At 40.9% G+C, this 18,504-nt stretch overlaps 1 protein-coding gene across 1 annotated transcript in view; it reads left to right on the forward strand.

Annotated features, from left to right (window-relative positions):
* Positions 1-18,504, forward strand: part of PIP5K1B (phosphatidylinositol-4-phosphate 5-kinase type 1 beta) — a 91,605-nt gene extending 73,101 nt beyond the window's left edge. Inside the window, exons 12-13 of the mRNA XM_054178468.1 lie at positions 6,531-6,648; positions 17,785-18,504. Of these exons, the coding sequence (XP_054034443.1) occupies positions 6,531-6,648; positions 17,785-17,787 (121 nt within the window). The 3' untranslated portion in view covers positions 17,788-18,504. The remainder of the gene's footprint in view (positions 1-6,530; positions 6,649-17,784) is intronic.

An 18,504-nucleotide genomic window follows, 5' to 3' on the forward strand; every position in this document is an offset into this window, starting at 1 on the left:
GCATTTACCATCAGGTAATTGAGATAAGTGGTTATTAAGGAACAGATATTGGTAGCTCTATTCTGAAGAATGTATCCTTCACCAGTAAATACATATATGACTGTTTTATGGATATTTATTTATTTATTTAAGTCTCACTATTATAAGTGTAAAATCAGCACTACATATCTGAAAGGAGTGAGCCTTTTCATGTTTGCACCATTTGGCAGTATCATGAAATACAGTGTTGCTGCAGTTAGGCTCTCTGTCCTATCTTCTCTTAACACATTCTACCATATCACAAGCCAGCCAGCAGAATTATCATAAACTTCAACACTGCTGTATAGAATGAGCTATTTTCATGTTTCCTTAGAACAGGGTGACATAAGTTGACATTGCAGTCTGAACAGTGCGTTAGGTTTTAGTTTTCTTCTGGCACATTTTCAAAGCAGCGCTTCATGTTGCTGTGAATTTTCTTGTGCATATGTACTGAAGTAGGAATGTCTCCATCTGTGCTTACTAAATTCATTCAAGCTAATCCTTTTCAGCTGTTGATGCCCTGTTTGCAGCACTTTTTGTTGTAATTTAATAGATAATAGAATAGAATGGAATGGAATAGAATAGAATGGAATGGAATGGAATAGAATTGACCAGGTTGGAAGAGACCTTTGAGATCATCAAGTCCAACCTATCATCCAACACTATCTAATCAACTAAACCATGGCACAAAGCACCCCATCCAGTCTAGCCCTTAGGCGATCATAAGAATTTTCCTTCACAGAAAACAAAAATAAAATAAAACCCCAACCAACCAACCACAAAGGTTTTATCAATTATTTAGCCAATGTTTCTGGAAACGACATGATTGCTTTTCCACCCTAGACAGAAATGAAATGCAAGATTGTTTTTCAGAGGTGATATAATATTTCTACATTGTAAACCTCGGACCTGCATTTAACAGGTCCATAAACACCTGTTCACACTGATATGTATGAAGAGAAGACTTTCTGCAACAGTTGGTATTCAGTCATACCTTAGAACAATAGTTTTACTACTTGTTTGTCCTTGTATTTCTGACTTCTGAAAGTAGAGATTTTAAAAAATAAAAAGTCATGATGCAATGATCTGTTATTTTTTTAAAAAGCTTATGTAAGAGTTTTCAAACACACTGGATGTTGCAAATGTGCTGCTATTTAGAGGATCAATATTCTGTGGCATATGCTACAGGAAAGCATATTTAACATACAGAAAAAACTCATCACAATGGGGAGACCTAATGGCTCATCCTGATTCATGGCTGTTGTATTTCGGCACTATCTGAAAGAAACTGATAATTATATTCCTACAAAAACTGTTCTTCATGCTGGAAGAGAAAAACCCAACCAACCACCACCAACAACAAAAAACAAAACAAACAAACAAAACCCAGACAGGTAAAACCAAACAATATAGCTCAGACTTCTGCTTCAGTAAGTCGTTACTATATGGCACTGTTTCTTGAAAAGGAGACTGAAGAGTTTTACCTCTCCTGCAGGCTGCCTTGCAAGTAGATGCATTATGATGAGTCATTCATGTTTTTCCATGACAAAAAAAGTTCTGGGCCCCTCAGTTTAGGAAGGATGTTGACCTGCTGGAACGAGTCCAGAGAAGGGCAACAAAGTTGGTGAGGGGTTTGAAACACAAGCCCTATGAGGAGAGGCTGAGGGAGCTGGGGTTGCTTAACCTGGAGAAGAGGAGACTCAGGGGTGACCTTATTACTCTCTACAACTACCTGAAGGGAGGTTGTAGACAGGTGGATGTTGGTCTCTTCTCCCAGGCAGCCAGCACCAGAACAAGAGGACACAGTCTCAGGCTGCGCCAGGGGAGGTTTAGGTTGGATGTTAGGAAGAAGTTCTATACAGACGAGAGTGATTGCCCATTGGAATGGGCTGCCTGGGGAGGTGGTGGAGTCACCATCATTGAAGGTTTTCAGGAGAAGACTTGATGGGGTGCTTGGTGCTGTGGGTTAGTTGTTTAGGTGGTGTTGGATTGGTTGATGGGATGGATGCGATGATCTTGAAGGTCTCTTCCAACCTGGTTTATTCTATGTATTCTATGTATTCTAAAATCTGTCATTTCAGTTTAGCATAAACAAAACATGAAGGACAGTAATTTTGAAGGTTTTGAAGAGCACCAGTCATTGGATTTTATTTTATTATTATTGGTAGAAGTAGAAGCCCAGAGAGTGGTGGTGAATGGTGCCACATCCGGCTGGCGGCCAGTCACCAGTGGCGTCCCCCAGGGATCAGTGCTGGGCCCCATCCTCTTTAACATCTTCATTGATGATCTGGATGAGGGGGTTGAGTCAGTCATCAGCAAGTTTGCAGATGACACCAAGTTGGGAACAGATGTTAGTCAGTTAGAGGGTAGAAAGGCTCTGCAGAGGGACCTTGACCGACTGGACAGATGGGCAGAGTCCAATGGGATGGCATTTAATAAGTCTAAGTGCCGGGTGCTGCACTTTGGCCACGGCAACCCCATGCAGAGCTACAGGCTGGGGTCAGAGTGGCTGGAGAGCTGCCAAACGGAGAGGGACCTGGGGGTGCTGATTGACACCCGCCTAAACATGAGCCAGCAGTGTGCCCAGGTGGCCAAGAAGGCCAATGGCATCCTGGCCTGTATTAGGAATAGTGTGGCCAGCAGGAGCAGGGAGGTCATTGTGCCCCTGTACTCTGCATTGGTTAGGCCACACCTTGAGTACTGTGTCCAGTTCTGGGCCCCTCAGTTTAGGAAGGACATCGAGACACTTGAACGTGTCCAGAGAAGGGCAACAAGGCTGGTGAGAGGCCTTGAGCACAAGCCCTATGAGGAGAGGCTGAGGGAGCTGGGATTGTTTAGCCTGGAGAAGAGAAGGATCAGAGGCGACCTCATTGCCCTCTACAACTACCTGAAGGGTGGTTGTAGCCAGGTGGGGGTTGGTCTCTTCTCCCAGGCAACCAGCACCAGAACAAGGGGACACAGTCTCAAGTTGTGTCAGGGGAGGTTTAGACTCGAGGTGAGGAAAAAGTTCTTCACTGAGCGAGTCATTCGTCATTGGAATGGGCTGCCCAGGGAGGTGGTGGAGTCGCCGTCCCTGGAGGTGTTCAAGGGGAGATTGGACGTGGCACTTGGTGCTATGATCTAGTTGTGAGGTCTGTTGGAACAGGTTGGACTTGATGATCCTTGGGGTCTCTTCCAACCTTAGTTACTGTGATACTGTGATACTGTGATATACTATTATTTGAGACAATCCTGCATGATTATGTTCATTCCTTGACAATGTGTACATTTTTTGCTTTATTCCTGAGAAACTTACTAGGATTTAACATATATCACCCTTAGATTAAATATATAAAAGTTACACTCTTCTGCACATCTGCAGAAAGTGAGTCTAAAGGAATTGTTCTTACTGAAGATCTTGTGTCTAACATCCTATTTTTCATGTTAGCCAGTAGTAATCCATAATTATATTTAGCTTTTTGAGCTAATTTGGGTGAGGATATTTTTGCTCTCATGTTCAAGAGAGCATTTTAGAAGGACATCAGAAAATGAAGATTTTATTTTATTTTTTCTACTTAAAAAAATTTGAGCCTGCTTTTGGTTTGGGTTTGGGTTTTTATTAAATGTGTTGAAATGTGCCAATTTAGAAGGTAAAAGCATCAAAGTATGGCTTTCCCCCTCCCTTCAGCATAAGGAAAAAGAATTTAGTGCTTCTTAAAATAGGATCCACTTCAGCACTGAGGATGCTTTCTCCTTTGCACAGAAAATTTGGAAAACCTTCTTAAGCATATCTTCATGTAATTCGTGTTCACTTAGCCAGTTGGGCTGCATGTTTTTCATGCTGTCATTCCAAGGAAAGTGCAACAAACAACCTGGCTGTCATAATCTGCCATGAAAAGTATTTCTAACTAAGCAGCTCTAAGTAGGAAGGTGTCAATACATTATTACATGTAAGCACTACACTGCAGTTGCAGTAGAGTTCAGAGTTCTGCTTATACTGACACCAGCATGGACACCAGCATGGACTCCAGGTGCAAATTAAGTTGGCAATTTCCACTTTGTCCTTTATACACTTACAGATTTGTTTCCCAGAGTGGACAGTTTTTGTTCTTCAAAACAGAGAAAAATCTCTAGTTACTGAACTTCTGGAATATAAAAGAACACTGGTTTTCAACAGCTTTTGTACAATTGTGGTGGAGTCACCATCATTAGAGGTGTTCAGAAGGAGACTTGATAGGGTGCTTGGTTGCATGGTTTAGTTGATTAGGTGGGCTGGATGATAGGTTGGACACAATGATCTTGAAGGTCTCTTCCAACCTGGTTTATTCTATTCTAATCTATTCTATCCCTTTAACAAGGAGATGAGTCTTCATTAGAATAGAATAGAATAGAATAGAATAGAATAGAATAGAATAGAATAGAATAGAATAGAATAGAATAGACCGGGTTGGAAGAGACCTTCAAGATCATCGCGTCCAACCCCTCAATCAATCCAACCCACCTAAACAACTAAACCATGGCACCAAGCACCCCTTCAAGTCTCTTCCTGAAAACCACCAATGACGGCAACTCCACCACCTTCCCAGGCAGCTCATTCCAATGGGCAGTCACTCCCTCTGTATAGAACTTCTTCCTCACATCCAACCTAAACCTCCCCTGGTGCAGCCTGAGGCTGTGTCCTCTTGTTCTGGTACTGGCTGCCTGGGAGAAGAGACCATCATCCGCCTGTGTACAACCTCCCTATTACTTGCAAAGTTTCTCTCTAATTAATGAGTGTGAAAGTCAAGGCAGCAATGAGATTACAATCTAAATAAGTTGTGGGTTGGTAAGAAAAAAGGTGAACTGGCATCTGTGACATTTCATTCTCTTCTTTTATGCCAGATTTTATTGCAGGGTCTTTAGTTGCCACTGTTTTTCTGTATGTGCGATTATTTTATCTTAGCACTTTCTTCTCCCTCTTTTCTCCTTTTTCTCTCTGTACTTCAATATATATTTTTATATATTGTTTGTTTTTATATACAAATCTCCTTTTCAGGGCATTCAGTACTAAATAACCAAATATGACCTTTATAAGAGCTTCTCTGACTCCTCTTGCTGGTTTTATTTGAAACCTTATTTTGCATCTGAGTGTACAGTATATTTTTTGTAACAAGCAGAGAAAAAAAAGAAAAAGAAAAAGAAAAAGAAGAAGGAAAAAAAAAAGAAGGCACACACCAAAACACCAAAAGGGAAAGGGCAGTGTCTTTATTTTATGTTATAGGTAAAACCAGTAGTTTAGTAATCCCAAGACCAAATTCTGAACTCGTATTGCTTTTGTTTGCAATCCACAGCAGGCTGTGAAGAAACAGAATACAATTTAACAGAGTAAGAGCAAAAGAAAACATAGTGCCTTCTAATGGAAAAGCTGAGACAAGAGGAAGAAAAATGTCACAGTATATCAGGGAATTAAAGTAAAATAATAGGATGACTAGGTCTTAGTCTTCTGGTGTATGAAGGATATAAAGTAAAATGCCACTGAATGGCAGAATTCTCACTGTGTCTAGAGTACAGCTTGCAAAGGTTTTCTGGAAGCGAAAGGAGTTAAAAACAGCAGCAGTAATGCTCTCAGTTATGTGGCCTGGTATGTATGTGAAAGTAGTAACTATTACAATTTTCTTTTCTTGAAACCTAACTTGATGCAGGAACAAAAGCTAGGTATACACCACAGCCTCCCTAACTTCATTTACAGTTAGCAATGAAAAGCACTGTCTTTCAGAAAGAATAGTTGACCACTGGGTTTGTGTATTTTTGTAGCAGTAGTAGCACCTCACTGCACTCGTATCTCATGTCACACGTCTTTCATATATGGGCCTATGCACATTCAGAGGCCTGAACCATGTAACACCAGAGACCAAAATAATGCAGTGAAAAGTGACTCCCTCCACTTCTCCTTTAGCCAAGATATCTTTTGTGCCAGAGCTTATGTTGCGGAAGATGATAAAACGTAGTTCAACCCTTGGCAGCTGTCCATTTTTTTCCCTTCCTGCCTGTTCTTCCCCCTTCAGTAAAACAAAACCTGTGTGACTAAAAACGTGTGACTGAAATGTTGCTCAATAGAATTACAGCTAACAGGTGTGAGAAAAGTGCCTCTGAATTCAATGGGAGCATTGCAAAGACACCTAATATGCCATATAATAAAAGGAACATTGCAATGTGGCAAATGTTATGCTGTGCTTAGTACTAATGAGGGTGACTGCTGATTCATTGTTTTGTTGAACATTTTGTTTCCCATTTTGCATGCCAGCTTTGCCCTTTCTGAAATTGTAGCCCACCTAAAACAAACTAAAAAGCACTGGAAAGGGAGGGGGAAATAAGTAACTTGTGGTGTGCTGGCTATAATCATGTTTTCATACACAGTCGTAACGTGTTTGTCTACCTACATTCCCTGTTTCCAAGTATTTGAAGCTTTTACATTGACAGGAGAAATGTATTTTAAAACATTCATCTGTGACTGAGCTATCCATTAACTTATATTTCTGGTTAACTCTTTGCAGTAAAGGGTTACCTTCAAGTTCAACATTCACTTTAGAAGACAGTGCCATCTATTTGACTTCAGAACAGAGCACACTGGAAATGGAAAATGATAATGCTTCAGTTTTGGATGTCTACTTAGTAAGTTGTTGAACTGTTTCTAATGGGCTTTCTTCTGTAATTTCTTTGACTCCAGCTCAATAACTGACCAAAATACTTGTTACATTTCAAGATCCAGGTGTTTATTAAGGTATTTCTTCTGTGAGACAAATGCTTAAGTTCCTTGCCAAAGAAAATCCTTAAAGAACCTACGTTCCTATTAACTACTGTGTTACTAATCATAGGCTCATAGAATCACCTGGATGGAAAAGATCTTAAGATTGAGTCCAACCACAGCTTAATACACAGCTGTTAGACAACGTCCCTAAGCACCTCATTCAAACTTCTTTTAAACACCTCCAGGAATGGTGACTCCACCAGTTCCCTGGGCAGTCTGTTCCAGTGCCTGATGACCTTTTCAGTGAACAAATTTTTCTGAATATCCAATCTAAACTTCCCCTGGTGCAACTTAGGACAAGAGGAAGTGGACCTATCACTTACTACCTGGGAAAAAAGGCAAGTCCCCACCCTGCTACAACTTCCTTTCAGGTAGTTGTAGAGACCAGTGAGGTCTCCCCTCAGCCTCCCCTTCTTCAGTCTGAACATGCCCAGCTCTTTCGACTGCTCCCCATAGGATTTGCGTTCAAGACCCCTCAACAGTCTTGATGCCCTACTCTAGACACTCTTCAGCACCTCAATGTCTTTGTACTGAGGGGCCCAAAACCAAACACAGTAAATGAAATATGCCAATATGCTGTCAGTTTCTCTCTAATTATAGGCAATGTTTTTTTCCTCTTTTTTTTTTTTCCATAAGAGGGGAAAAAAGAAACATCTTTCTTCTTCAAGGTAGACATTACATTTTCTCAGAGAGGAAAATTTAGATTAATTTTTAGATTCATAGAGTCTACCTCAAGGATCATCTAGTCCAACCTTTCAGGGTAAGAACATAGTTTAAATGAGATGGCTCTGTGGCTCTGCTGGCCATGGTCTTCTTAATGCACTCCATTTAATGCACACCTTTGGCCTTCTCAGCCACAAGGGCACATTGCTGATTCATGGTGAACTTCTTGTTCACCAGCAGTCCCAAGTTTTTCTCCCTAGAGCTGTTTTCCAGCAGGTCAACTCCTAACCCGTAGTGGTACATGTGGTTATCCCTCCCCAGGTGCAGAACTCCACACTTGCCCTTGTTGAACTTCATGAAGTCCAGCTTTGCCAACTGTCTGGCCTGCCCAGGTCATGCTGAATGGCAGCACAGCCTTCTGATGTGTCAGCCACTCCTCTCAGTTTGTATCATCAGCAAACTTGCTGATGGTGCACTCTGTCCCTTCATCCAGGTTGCTGATTAATATGTTGAACAAGACTGGACCCAGTACTGACCCTTGAGGAACACCATTAGCCACAGGCCTCCTGCTACACCTGATCACAGCCCTCTGAGCTCTGTCATTCAGCCAGTTCTCAACCCACCTCACTGTCCACTCACCTAACTCACACTTCTTCAGCTTACCAATGAGCATGTTGTGGGAGACAACATCAAAAGCTTTGCTGAAGCCAAGGTAGAAAAACAGCCACTGCTCTCTCCTCATCTACCCAGCTGGTCACATCATAGAAGGCAATCAGATTGGTCAAGTATGATCTCCCCTTCATGAATCCATGCTGACTGTTCCTGAGAATCTTCTTTCCTTCACATGCTTAGAGGTAACCTCCAGCACCTTTCCAGGGATGGAGGTGAGGCCATCTGGTCTGTAGTTTCCTGCATCTTCCTTCTTGCCCTTTTTGAAGATTGGAGTGACACTGGCTTTCCTCCAGTCCTCAGGCACTTCCCCTGTTCTCCATGACCTTTCAGAAATGGTGGAGAGTGGCTTAGTAATAACCTTAGCCAGCTCCTTCAGCGCTCATGGGTGAATCTCATCAGGGCTCTTGGACTTGTGGGTGTCCAGCTTGTCTAGGTGATCTCCAACACAGTCCTCCTTGAAAAAGGGAGATTCTTCCTTCCTCCAGACTTTTTTCCTCTTACCTCCAGGCACTAAGGGCTGAGCAGTAAAAACTGAGGCAAAGAAGGCATCAAATAACTCTACCTTCTCTGTATTCTCTGTCACCTAATTCAGCAGCAGGTCCACACTCTTCTTTTTCCCGATAATGTCTTTGAAGAAGTCCTTCTTGTTATTTTTTACATCCTTTATCAGATTTATTTCCATGAGAGCCTTGGATTTCCTTGTAGCATACCTACATACTTTGGCCCAAACAAGGACCCAAGAAACTACATGGCCATTAGACTTTCCTTGGGCCCTGGGTAAGTGGTGGAACAACTCCAGAAAAGTATTACAAACCAAATGAATCAGGTGAACAAAAAAATCCAGCACAGATTTACCAAAGGCACATCATGCCAGACTAAGCTGATCACCTTCTACAACAAAATACCTTCTGTTGCCATGGAGAGAGCAGTGGAAGTTGTTTACCTGCACTTCAACTGTCTGTTCAGTACTATTTCCCACAGCCTTCTGCTGGATAAATTGGCAAGATACAGATTGCATGTGTGGCCTGCAACATTGGCAGGACATTGGCTAATGGGCCACACTCAGAGAGTAAACAATGGTTTTTACTCAAGCTGGCAACCTGGCATAAGTGGAGTTCCTCGGGAATCAGTATTGGCCCCCACAATGTTCAACATTTTCATAAATGATCTGGATGAGGAGACTGAAAGCACCCTCACCAAATTTGCTGACAACACTAAAACAGGTGGTGAAGTGGACACATCAGGAGTGAGAGCCATCTTTCAAAGAGGCCTGAACAGGCTGGAAGAATGGCTTAGCAAGTTTTAACAAAGACAAGTGCCAAAGTCCTTCATCCAGGACGATATAACCAAGAAGCCCAGCACAGGCTGTGATTGAGTGGCTGGGGAGCAGCCTTACTGAGACGGACTTAGGTGTCCTGGTGGACAAACTGAACATAAGTCAAACAAACTGGATCCTGAGCTGTATCTGCAGGGACACTCCTATCAGGGATAAAAATGCCATCATACCACTTTACTCAGTGCTTGCCAGGCTGCTTCTTGAGTACTGTGTCCAGTTCTGGTCCCGAGACTTCAACAAAAGACATGGACAGACTGGAGAGGGTCCAAAGGAGGGCCATGAAGTTGATCAAAGCCCTGGGAGAACCTGCTACATGAGGAAAGACTGAAGAAGTTAGGTCTTCTCAGTCTGTAGAAGTTTCAGGAGGGACCTCCAGTAATTACCTGTTGACTGCAGAGTATGGAGGCTCTCTGTTCAGTGTAGGTTGTGGGTACAAGTTGGCTTGGAGAGGTTTCATCTTGATATAAGAAAGAACTGTTTTTACAGTGAGAACAACCAGTCACTGGAACAACCTCTGCAGGAGTGTAGTGGAATTCCCATCACTGGAAGCTTTCAAGATGCAATGGGACAAGTGCTAGATAAACCCCTCCAGGCTCCCTTTCACAGGAAAGATTGGACTAGATTATTTTTCAAGGTCACCTGGGCTGCTCAGTGGTTCCATTTGTTCCACTTAACAGAGATACCATTTCTTTTTGATGATTTTTTAATTTTGTTTATAATATAATAATCTTGTTTACCACTAACACTGCCCAGCACCATGAAGTGATTTGGGTTTGGTTTTTTTTAAGTTTGAAGTCTTTAGGGTTGATGGTAGAATGCTTTAAAAATCTACTGACATAGAACCACTGAATCATTTCAGATGGAAAATGTCTTTAAGATCATGTAGTCCAACCATTATCTAACTACCAAGTCTGGTGTTAAACCATGTCTCTTAGCCCTTGACCCTTTCCCTTAACCACTACTTAACACCTCCAGGGATGGTGATGCAATCACCTCCCCGGGGAGCATATTCCAGTATTTGACAACCTTTTTAGTGAAGAAGCTTCTTCTCCTGTGCAGTTTACACTTCCCCTGATGCACCAGGAGGTCATTTCCTCATGAATGTTTTTGAGAACACTAGGAGTAGCTCAGTCATTTTGAATGTATGTCCTAAAAATAAAGCAGGTATCTTTGCACTAGGCTGATTTAAGCCTCAACTGTAATCATTACAAGGCACACTTTGAACTTTTTGAAAATGGGAGCAAAAAATGTAGCTTGGAATGGCACTCCCAGATTTTCCTTTAATCCCACAGTTAATAATGCTTGTGTGTGTTTCTGCTGCAAGGCAGGCTGCTGTAGTCTTTCCCGATAGATGTTAGAGTCAGGGGACACCATACAGACTGACACAGCACACACTTTACCTGCTAATAAAGAGAATTTTTTGTTCCTGGATGCATATACAAAGACATTTTGAGTTAATAATAATAATAATAATAATAATAATAATAATAATAATAATAATAATAATAATAATAATAATAATAACAATAATAATAATAATAAACAACCAGATTGGAAGAGACCTTCAAGATCACTGCGTCCAACCCCTCTACCAATCCAACCCACCTAAACAACTAACCCATGGCATGAAGGGATGGTTGGGAATTTTTTATATTCAAGCTTACTGTGTTATCTCATTGGTTTATTTCCTCTTAAGTCTTCTGACCCACATAATGACTTAAGAAGTCTAGCTTTTATGAATAAAATATGACTAGCCATGATCTGCACTAAACAGTAAGCAGAAGGCAATCTAAATTATTTCCAAGTATTCTAGTGCCATACTGTGGTATGACAAGCACAGAACGAGAGGCCTCCTGAGCTGGGCAATGGGGTCGGGGAGCAGTGTGATGCCCTGGAAATCCATGAGGAATTAGTTTGGGACCTGCTGAGCCACTTGGACACCCACAAGTCCATGGGACCAGATGGGATCCATCCTACGGTGCTGAGAGAGCTGGCAGATGAGCTGGCCAAGCTGCTCTCCATCATTTTCCTCCAGTCCTGGCTCACCGGAGAGGTCCCAGATGACTGGAAACTGGCCAGTGTGGTCCCCATCCACAAGAAGGGACAGATGGAGGAACCTGGAAAATCCAGGCCAGTCAGCCTGACCTCAGTGCCAGGGAAAGTGATGGAGCAGATTATCCTGGTGGCAATAACTGCGCACCTGAAGGATGGCCAAGGGCTCAGGTCCAGCCAACATGGATTTAGGAAGGGCAGGTCCTGCCTCTCCAACCTGATCTCCTTCTATGATCAGGTGACCCGTCTGGTGGACATGGGGAGGCCTGTGGATATAGTCCACCTGGACTTCAGCAAGGCCTTTGACACCATCCCCCACAGCAAACTGCTGGCTAAGCTGTCAGCTCGTGGCTTGGACCGCAACACTCTGTGCTGGGTTAGGAACTGGCTGGAGGGCTGAGCCCAGAGAGTGGTGGTGAATGGTGCCACATCCAGCTGGCGGCCAGTCACCAGTGGCATCCCCCAGAGATCAGTGCTGGGCCCCATGCTCTTTAACATCTTCATTGATGATGTGGATGAAGGGATTGAGTCAGTCATCAGCAAGTTTGCAGATGACACCAAGTTGGGAACAGATGTTGGTCAGTTAGAGGGTAGAAAGGCTCTGCAGAGGGACCTCGACCAACTGGACAGATGAGCAGAGTCTAATGGCATGGCATTTAACAAGTTCAAGTGCCAGGCGCTGCACTTTGGCCACGGCAACCCCATGCAGAGCTACAGGCTGGGGTCAGAGTGGCTGGAGAGCTGCCAAACAGAGAGAGACCTGGGGGTGCTGATTGACAGCCACCTAAACATGAGCCAGCAGTGTGCCCAGGTGGCCAAGAAGGCCAATGGCATCCTGGCCTGTATTAGGAATAGTGTGGCCAGCAGGAGAAGGGAAGTCATTGTGCCCCTGGACTCTGCATTGGTTCGGCCGCAGTTCTGGGCCCCTCAGTTTAAGAAGGACATTGAGACACCTGAACGTGTCCAGAGAAGGGCAACAAGGCTGGTGAGAGGCCTTGAGCACAAGCCCTATGAGGAGAGGCTGAGGGAGCTGGGGTTGTTTAGCGTGGAGAAGAGAAGGCTCAGGGGTGACCTCATTGCCCTCTACAACTACCTGAAAGGTGGTTGTAGCCAGGAAGGGGTTGGTCTCTTCTCCCAGGCAACCAGCACCAGAACAAGGGGACACAGTCTCAAGCTGTGCCAGGGGAGGTTTAGACTCGAGGTGAGGAGAAAGTTCTTCACCGAGCGAGTCGTTCGTCATTGGAATGTGCTGCCCAGGGAGGTGGTGGAGTCACTGTCCCTGGAGGTGTTCAAGAGGAGATTGGATGTGGCACTTGGTGCCATGGTCTACTCATGAGGTCTGTGGAGACAGGTTGGACTTGATGATCCTCATGGGCTCTTCCAACCTTAGTTATACTGTGATACTGTGATACTGTAAACCAATAATGAATATTCTATAATTTTGCTTTTAATTAAAGAATGCAGAAAGATGGAAGCAGATATAAACAATAGCGCAAAATTTGAAATGGCACTGCAGTGAATTCAAGCATTAAAGGGTTCTTGCTTTTATGCATATGTAATACAATCATAGAGCAGATACTTAGAAATAAAGATGCCATCTGAGAAAACAGGTGTCCTGTACATAAGCCTGCTACAGAGAAGGTAAGACACTTCTGTTTAGCACTTTGATGTAGACATACACAAAGCAACAGAGTGAAACAGGGTTTCCTTCTTTCTCTGGAAATAAATGTAGTCTCTTTAAAAATCTCCTGAAGCCCTATGTATTGGTGTTAGCTCAATCAGGTGATACATAGCAGAAAAGCACTAAATGTCAACAAACACTGTTGAATGCAAAAGTCTACTGTGTTATATGGAATATGATTAGTAGGAAATAAAAACCAAATTCTGCAGAATAATCTTAAGAAAGATCAGCCAGCGAGTGTAACTGATCCTGAAGTAACACTTAGTCCAGTGTTATTAAGGACTAGTACTTGAAATTGAGTATCTTAAAAGAGATAACTTCACCCAGAAAGTAAGGAATAATTTAAAAGTCACCTTGTTCCTTCTGTTCTTCAGTGAAGTCCCAATTCCTTGGGTGAGTTTTCTGTCCCTGAAAGAGAAACATACACAGTTCTGAGCTACTCCACTGTTTTCTTAGCCTAGCCCTGAAATTATTTACAAAGGTAGCTGAAACATTATTTTGACAAACTCTAATATAAGTAAAATCTGAGTAGTAAGGCTTAAGAATTATTTTATTTGATTCATTACATGTAGGCTTGATTTCCTTTACATTTAAAATGGAGCAAGAATACGCATGTAAATGGCACAGCAACAGACTTAGAAGTCAAGCGGTCAAATGGTCACAAGTGTGATGCTGTACATCTTAAGTAATTTAGTGATGAATATAGGATTTAAATAAATATAGGCCCTGCCCGTAGAATTTCATTAATGAGCTATTTTGCTTACAAAACACTTGTGTATATTTAAATGCAATGGAAGATTCTTTGGGAGCACAGAAATTGTTGCATGGTAGTACAGCATTTCTCTCTGCTGTTGAAGGAAAGGCTACAAAATTTGTATGTAATTTAGATGTCACTAGCACTGAAGATATAGTTGCAAACACTTGATAAGGACTTCAATAAAATACAAAAGTGAAAGTATTGTAGTGAAGAGTAAGCCCAGCATATTGAGAGTCAGGTCATTATAGCAATGATTTGTGTCAGATTAATTGTGTAGATAACAATATTACTTCTAGAATTGCTTATGTTGTGGTTTGTGGCCAAAAGCCAATTTTATTACAGTATTGTGAAATCTTAAAACATCACTGGAGTATTTCACTGTTGTATTTCAAAGCTTCTGAAGATGCATAGATAAGCAAATTTACAAATACTACCTACGAAATGCCTGTTTAGAAACTGTCAAAACTGCCCGGCTCTTGCTCTTCAGTGCTCTTTCTCTTCTCAGTCCCAAAGTCCTCTATCAAAGCCTGTCTCTTTGAGCATTTCCTAATTCATACTCAAACACTTCTGACTGACAGGTTACTGTCTTCACTTATCATCTTCATAGTTACTTTCTTTCACAAATGTTTTCATCCCTTCAGCTATTTTCATTTTAGCAGCCTGAGCTCTGTATTCTGGTATAAAGTTTTCCTTAAGAAATTAAAATTCCTGGCTGTGATCAAATGATGCATCCTAGGCAGATGCAACTTTGACTAGGGGATTGTACTTCCACCATAATACCTCCTTGAGGGGTTTTGTTTGTTTGTTTGTTTATAATTTTTGTTTGTTGTTTTTTCTATTTAGAAATATTTTAATTCTAATCTTTCACAACATTTGATTCAATTCTAATCATGTTGTAGTCTTTTTTAGCATTCTCTTGTGGAGTAATAAAGCAGTTTCCAGGCAGCATACATGCAAAAAGCTAAAAATGTAGAGTCACATGTGCATACCTCAGTTTTTGATATGTTTTTGTTCTCTTCCTGGAGGCTTCAGCTTCTCTGCCTTCTCTATCTTCTGAAGATAGTGATGGAAATAGCAGATTGAACACTTATTCTGGGAGTACAGGAAGGGTATTCAAGCCTCCTCACAGACATCCTTTCTTTCACCTGTTAGAAATGCTTAATTCCTTAAAACACTGTATGTGCATACAGGAACCAATAAAGCCCTCTTGCCTCGAAGTAGAATCATGTTTAAGTAAGGCTGAAGGGGGCAAACCTACTTGTTTTACGCTATAAGGTAACTGCTCCTTTATGCTATGAGGTAACTGCTCCTTTTCTCTGTTATCTGTCTTACTCCTGTATCCATCCATGCCTGATCTTAAAAAGAAAAAGGAGCCCATGTCTCACATAGAACTGAAACCTGGTGTGAAGTGAAACAACAACCAAGGACTTTAAAACATAGTGCTTTCAGTAGCAAAGTAGGAAGTAACATATCAGCAACATTTCACTCACCTTTGCATGAAAATCAGACATTAGAATTATGTGCTTGATTACATTAAAAATGTACTATGTCAGATTACAACTTATACATTATTTGAGTAAAACAAGTGCGAAAATGCCGGGACATATTGTCATTAAATTGCACATTCTCATGCCCAGGGCATTTAATGCACCATATGAGGAAATCAATTAGCTGGGAAATAAATCCATGAGAGAATTGGAGCACAAAAATACTGCAATACAAAATGCCTCAGTAGGCTCAAACAGTGTAAATTCACCATATACACTGTGAGACATCTCGGATGGTGATTCCAGGAGTGCATTTTGTAGTGTCACCTGTCTATTATTAAAATTTATTTTAGACTAAATTGCTATGACCAAACTACATCGCTGTCACAAAGTAATGCTTCTTATATCTGCAATCACAGTAAACCCAAAAGTTGTGTGGTGGTTACAGAGTTGCTTAGAGGACTATGTGCTGTACCTTGAAATAAACTGAGTTTTTTCCCAGAATATTATGCACACAACTGGACTGTACATGACACAAAGATGACATCTGACAATCCCATCTCCTTAAAATGGCATCAGTACCATTAGCAGCATTTCTGAGACTTACACAATTGGCACTTGCTACAAGTTTCTGTCAGGTCCATTTTCCCCAACTCTAATGTGTTATATTTTTTCCCATTGCTGATCCCTCTGAATTGCTCTGGAATCATCAGAGGACTCACATTATGCAGTTATCAGAGTATTATAACACTAGCACTAGCAATACTATTAGTATCCTTAGAGAGTGAAAAGTAGTGATAAGGCCAGAGGGTATGAAGCTGTATTGAATGACCATTGTGCCTGCCAAAAACAGACCTGCAGTCATTCAGCTCTGAGCCTTCAGGAAAAACTAGATGCTAGTGAAACTAAGTGTTAGTGCAATGTTGACTTCTTAAGTCTTGGCTTCATAAGACAATATTTCATTTATCAGTTCAACTTTTTTTTTTGCCAAACTGATCCTTTTTTTTCCCCCTCAATCCTTGTTAGCCTTATGTAACATTCTTTTTGAACTACCACTTTCTTTAACTCATTCCTCCAACAATTTCAGTTTTCATATTAAATTCTTCTGCATCCTCTAAGTACTCACTACTGTACTCCCTTAACACATTCAGGTGCTTAAATAGGAGTAGATAGACTTTATTGCCAGATCACAGCTATGCAGAGTGAGAGAACAGCCTCTGACGCTAGCATCAGTGATTGTGAACGCTCTAACACTGGTGCAAAATGCAGTAACAGGTTTAATGATTGTCATAGAATGATATTGGAATGCCATTCTTCCAGATTCAAGGTCTAGTGCTAGAAGTCTTAACTAAAATATTGATTTCAATCTACTGATTACCTTTTTTTTTTTCTAATATATGCTTTAAAAATGCATTTGGAGATTTTTTTTCTTTTTGTTGTTCATAGTCAAGATTAGATTGCAGAACTACTTAATGCCTGCACCAAAATGTACAGTTTAATGTTAAAAATTTGTTTAATAAACAAACTTACACCTTTGTTTTATTCTTTAGCAGGGTTTTAGATTAAGGTCAGTACAGATGTCTTTACTTTGGTGTTATGTTCTGCTCTGTGTTGGATACATTAGCTGAGATGCATTCAATGCACTGAACTGCTGCGTTGTTTGTCAGTTTATCCTCTGTTTGAGTCTTAGCAGTCAGGCATTCAGCAAAGAAGAGTTTCTTCATCTCTGGCTCCAAAGAGCTACTAAGAAGAGATCAACCATTTGTATTCTGTAACCAAAACTTCTATAGAAAATTCTAATTCATTAACATTATGAAGCAATTTTTTTTTTTATTTTTTTTTTGTGAAATCAAATGATTGCTGTGACATCAACTAGAATATTAGTTGTGCATGACAGTTTTTGGATAGGTATGGTTTTTCAGCTGGGGAAGGGTTTCACGCAGAAATTAACAGGATTTTTATAGGTGACATAAGAAAGCTGACACTTACAAGTTAAGTTCTGCAGTAAGTCCCAGTCAGTGCTGCAAGGTAATAAAAGCTGTTGTGAACTACTGAGCGTGCTCAGTTTGGACTGTCTTTACAGATGTCCAGAGTGCTCAGCATTTTGCAGCAGCAAGTGGTTTTATTTCATGTAAATATAAGCATAATGTAATGTCTGCCAAACCGTAGGGGTTAGCTGTTATGCAAGGAAAGAGACACAATGCCTTTGATTAGGGTGCAAGGTAAAAAAAATAATCATTGCCAGACTGTGCTGCAGCCTGCTTAGAGGAAGAAATAAGTTAACTGTTATATTCCTGTAAGAAAACAAACAAACACAACTCTTGATTTTACTTTTAATTTATGTATTTCCAGTAACAAAGAATATGTGAAGAGCAGAACTATAAGACATGGCCATGGTTAATGAAGAGCACTTTCTGCATTCCTGATTTAAGAGGGAGGAATTTGTTGAGCCTAATAGCCAAAGAGTAATGATCAGCTGAACTTATTCTAAGAAGAGTCAGGATCTTGGAACCACAGTAAAGATTAATGGACTTAGCAAAAAAATGACATGAAACATTCTACACTCCGCTATCATCTGCTGTTACTTGCTGGACTGTAAGGAACTCTGTATTCAGGCTGCTTTCTGCTATATTGCAAATCACCTTTTCTGGACTTGAAAGTGATATTTTCTTACCAGCTCTCTAGTGGTTTCATCTGCAGGCATTCTGAAACTGTACACGAGCAAAATTTATTGTCTGCTTTACCTATTTAAAAATAAGCATAGTGGTGAATAAAATTAATTTCATTTGTTTTGACCTTTCTGTTCTAATCACTTAGGTCCACATCAGTGGAAACTGGAACTGATGTCATAAAAGGTTAGGATAAACCTCTGCATATATTACATGAAAATGAGCCTCTAAAGATGTTTTTATTGTTGGTGAAAAGGAGAAAAGAAGTTATTTATAGCAAAGCCTTATATTGTGTACATATATTATCTTTGAAATATTTTTGATTTTAGTTTATTTCTTGTAAAAGAGAAATTATATAATTTATTTAGAAAATATTACTGTAAACTATAGTTTTCTTGATGAA

The sequence above is a fragment of the Dryobates pubescens genome, chromosome Z (genome assembly GCF_014839835.1).
Source record: "Dryobates pubescens isolate bDryPub1 chromosome Z, bDryPub1.pri, whole genome shotgun sequence".
NCBI classification, from domain to species: Eukaryota; Metazoa; Chordata; class Aves; order Piciformes; family Picidae; genus Dryobates; species Dryobates pubescens.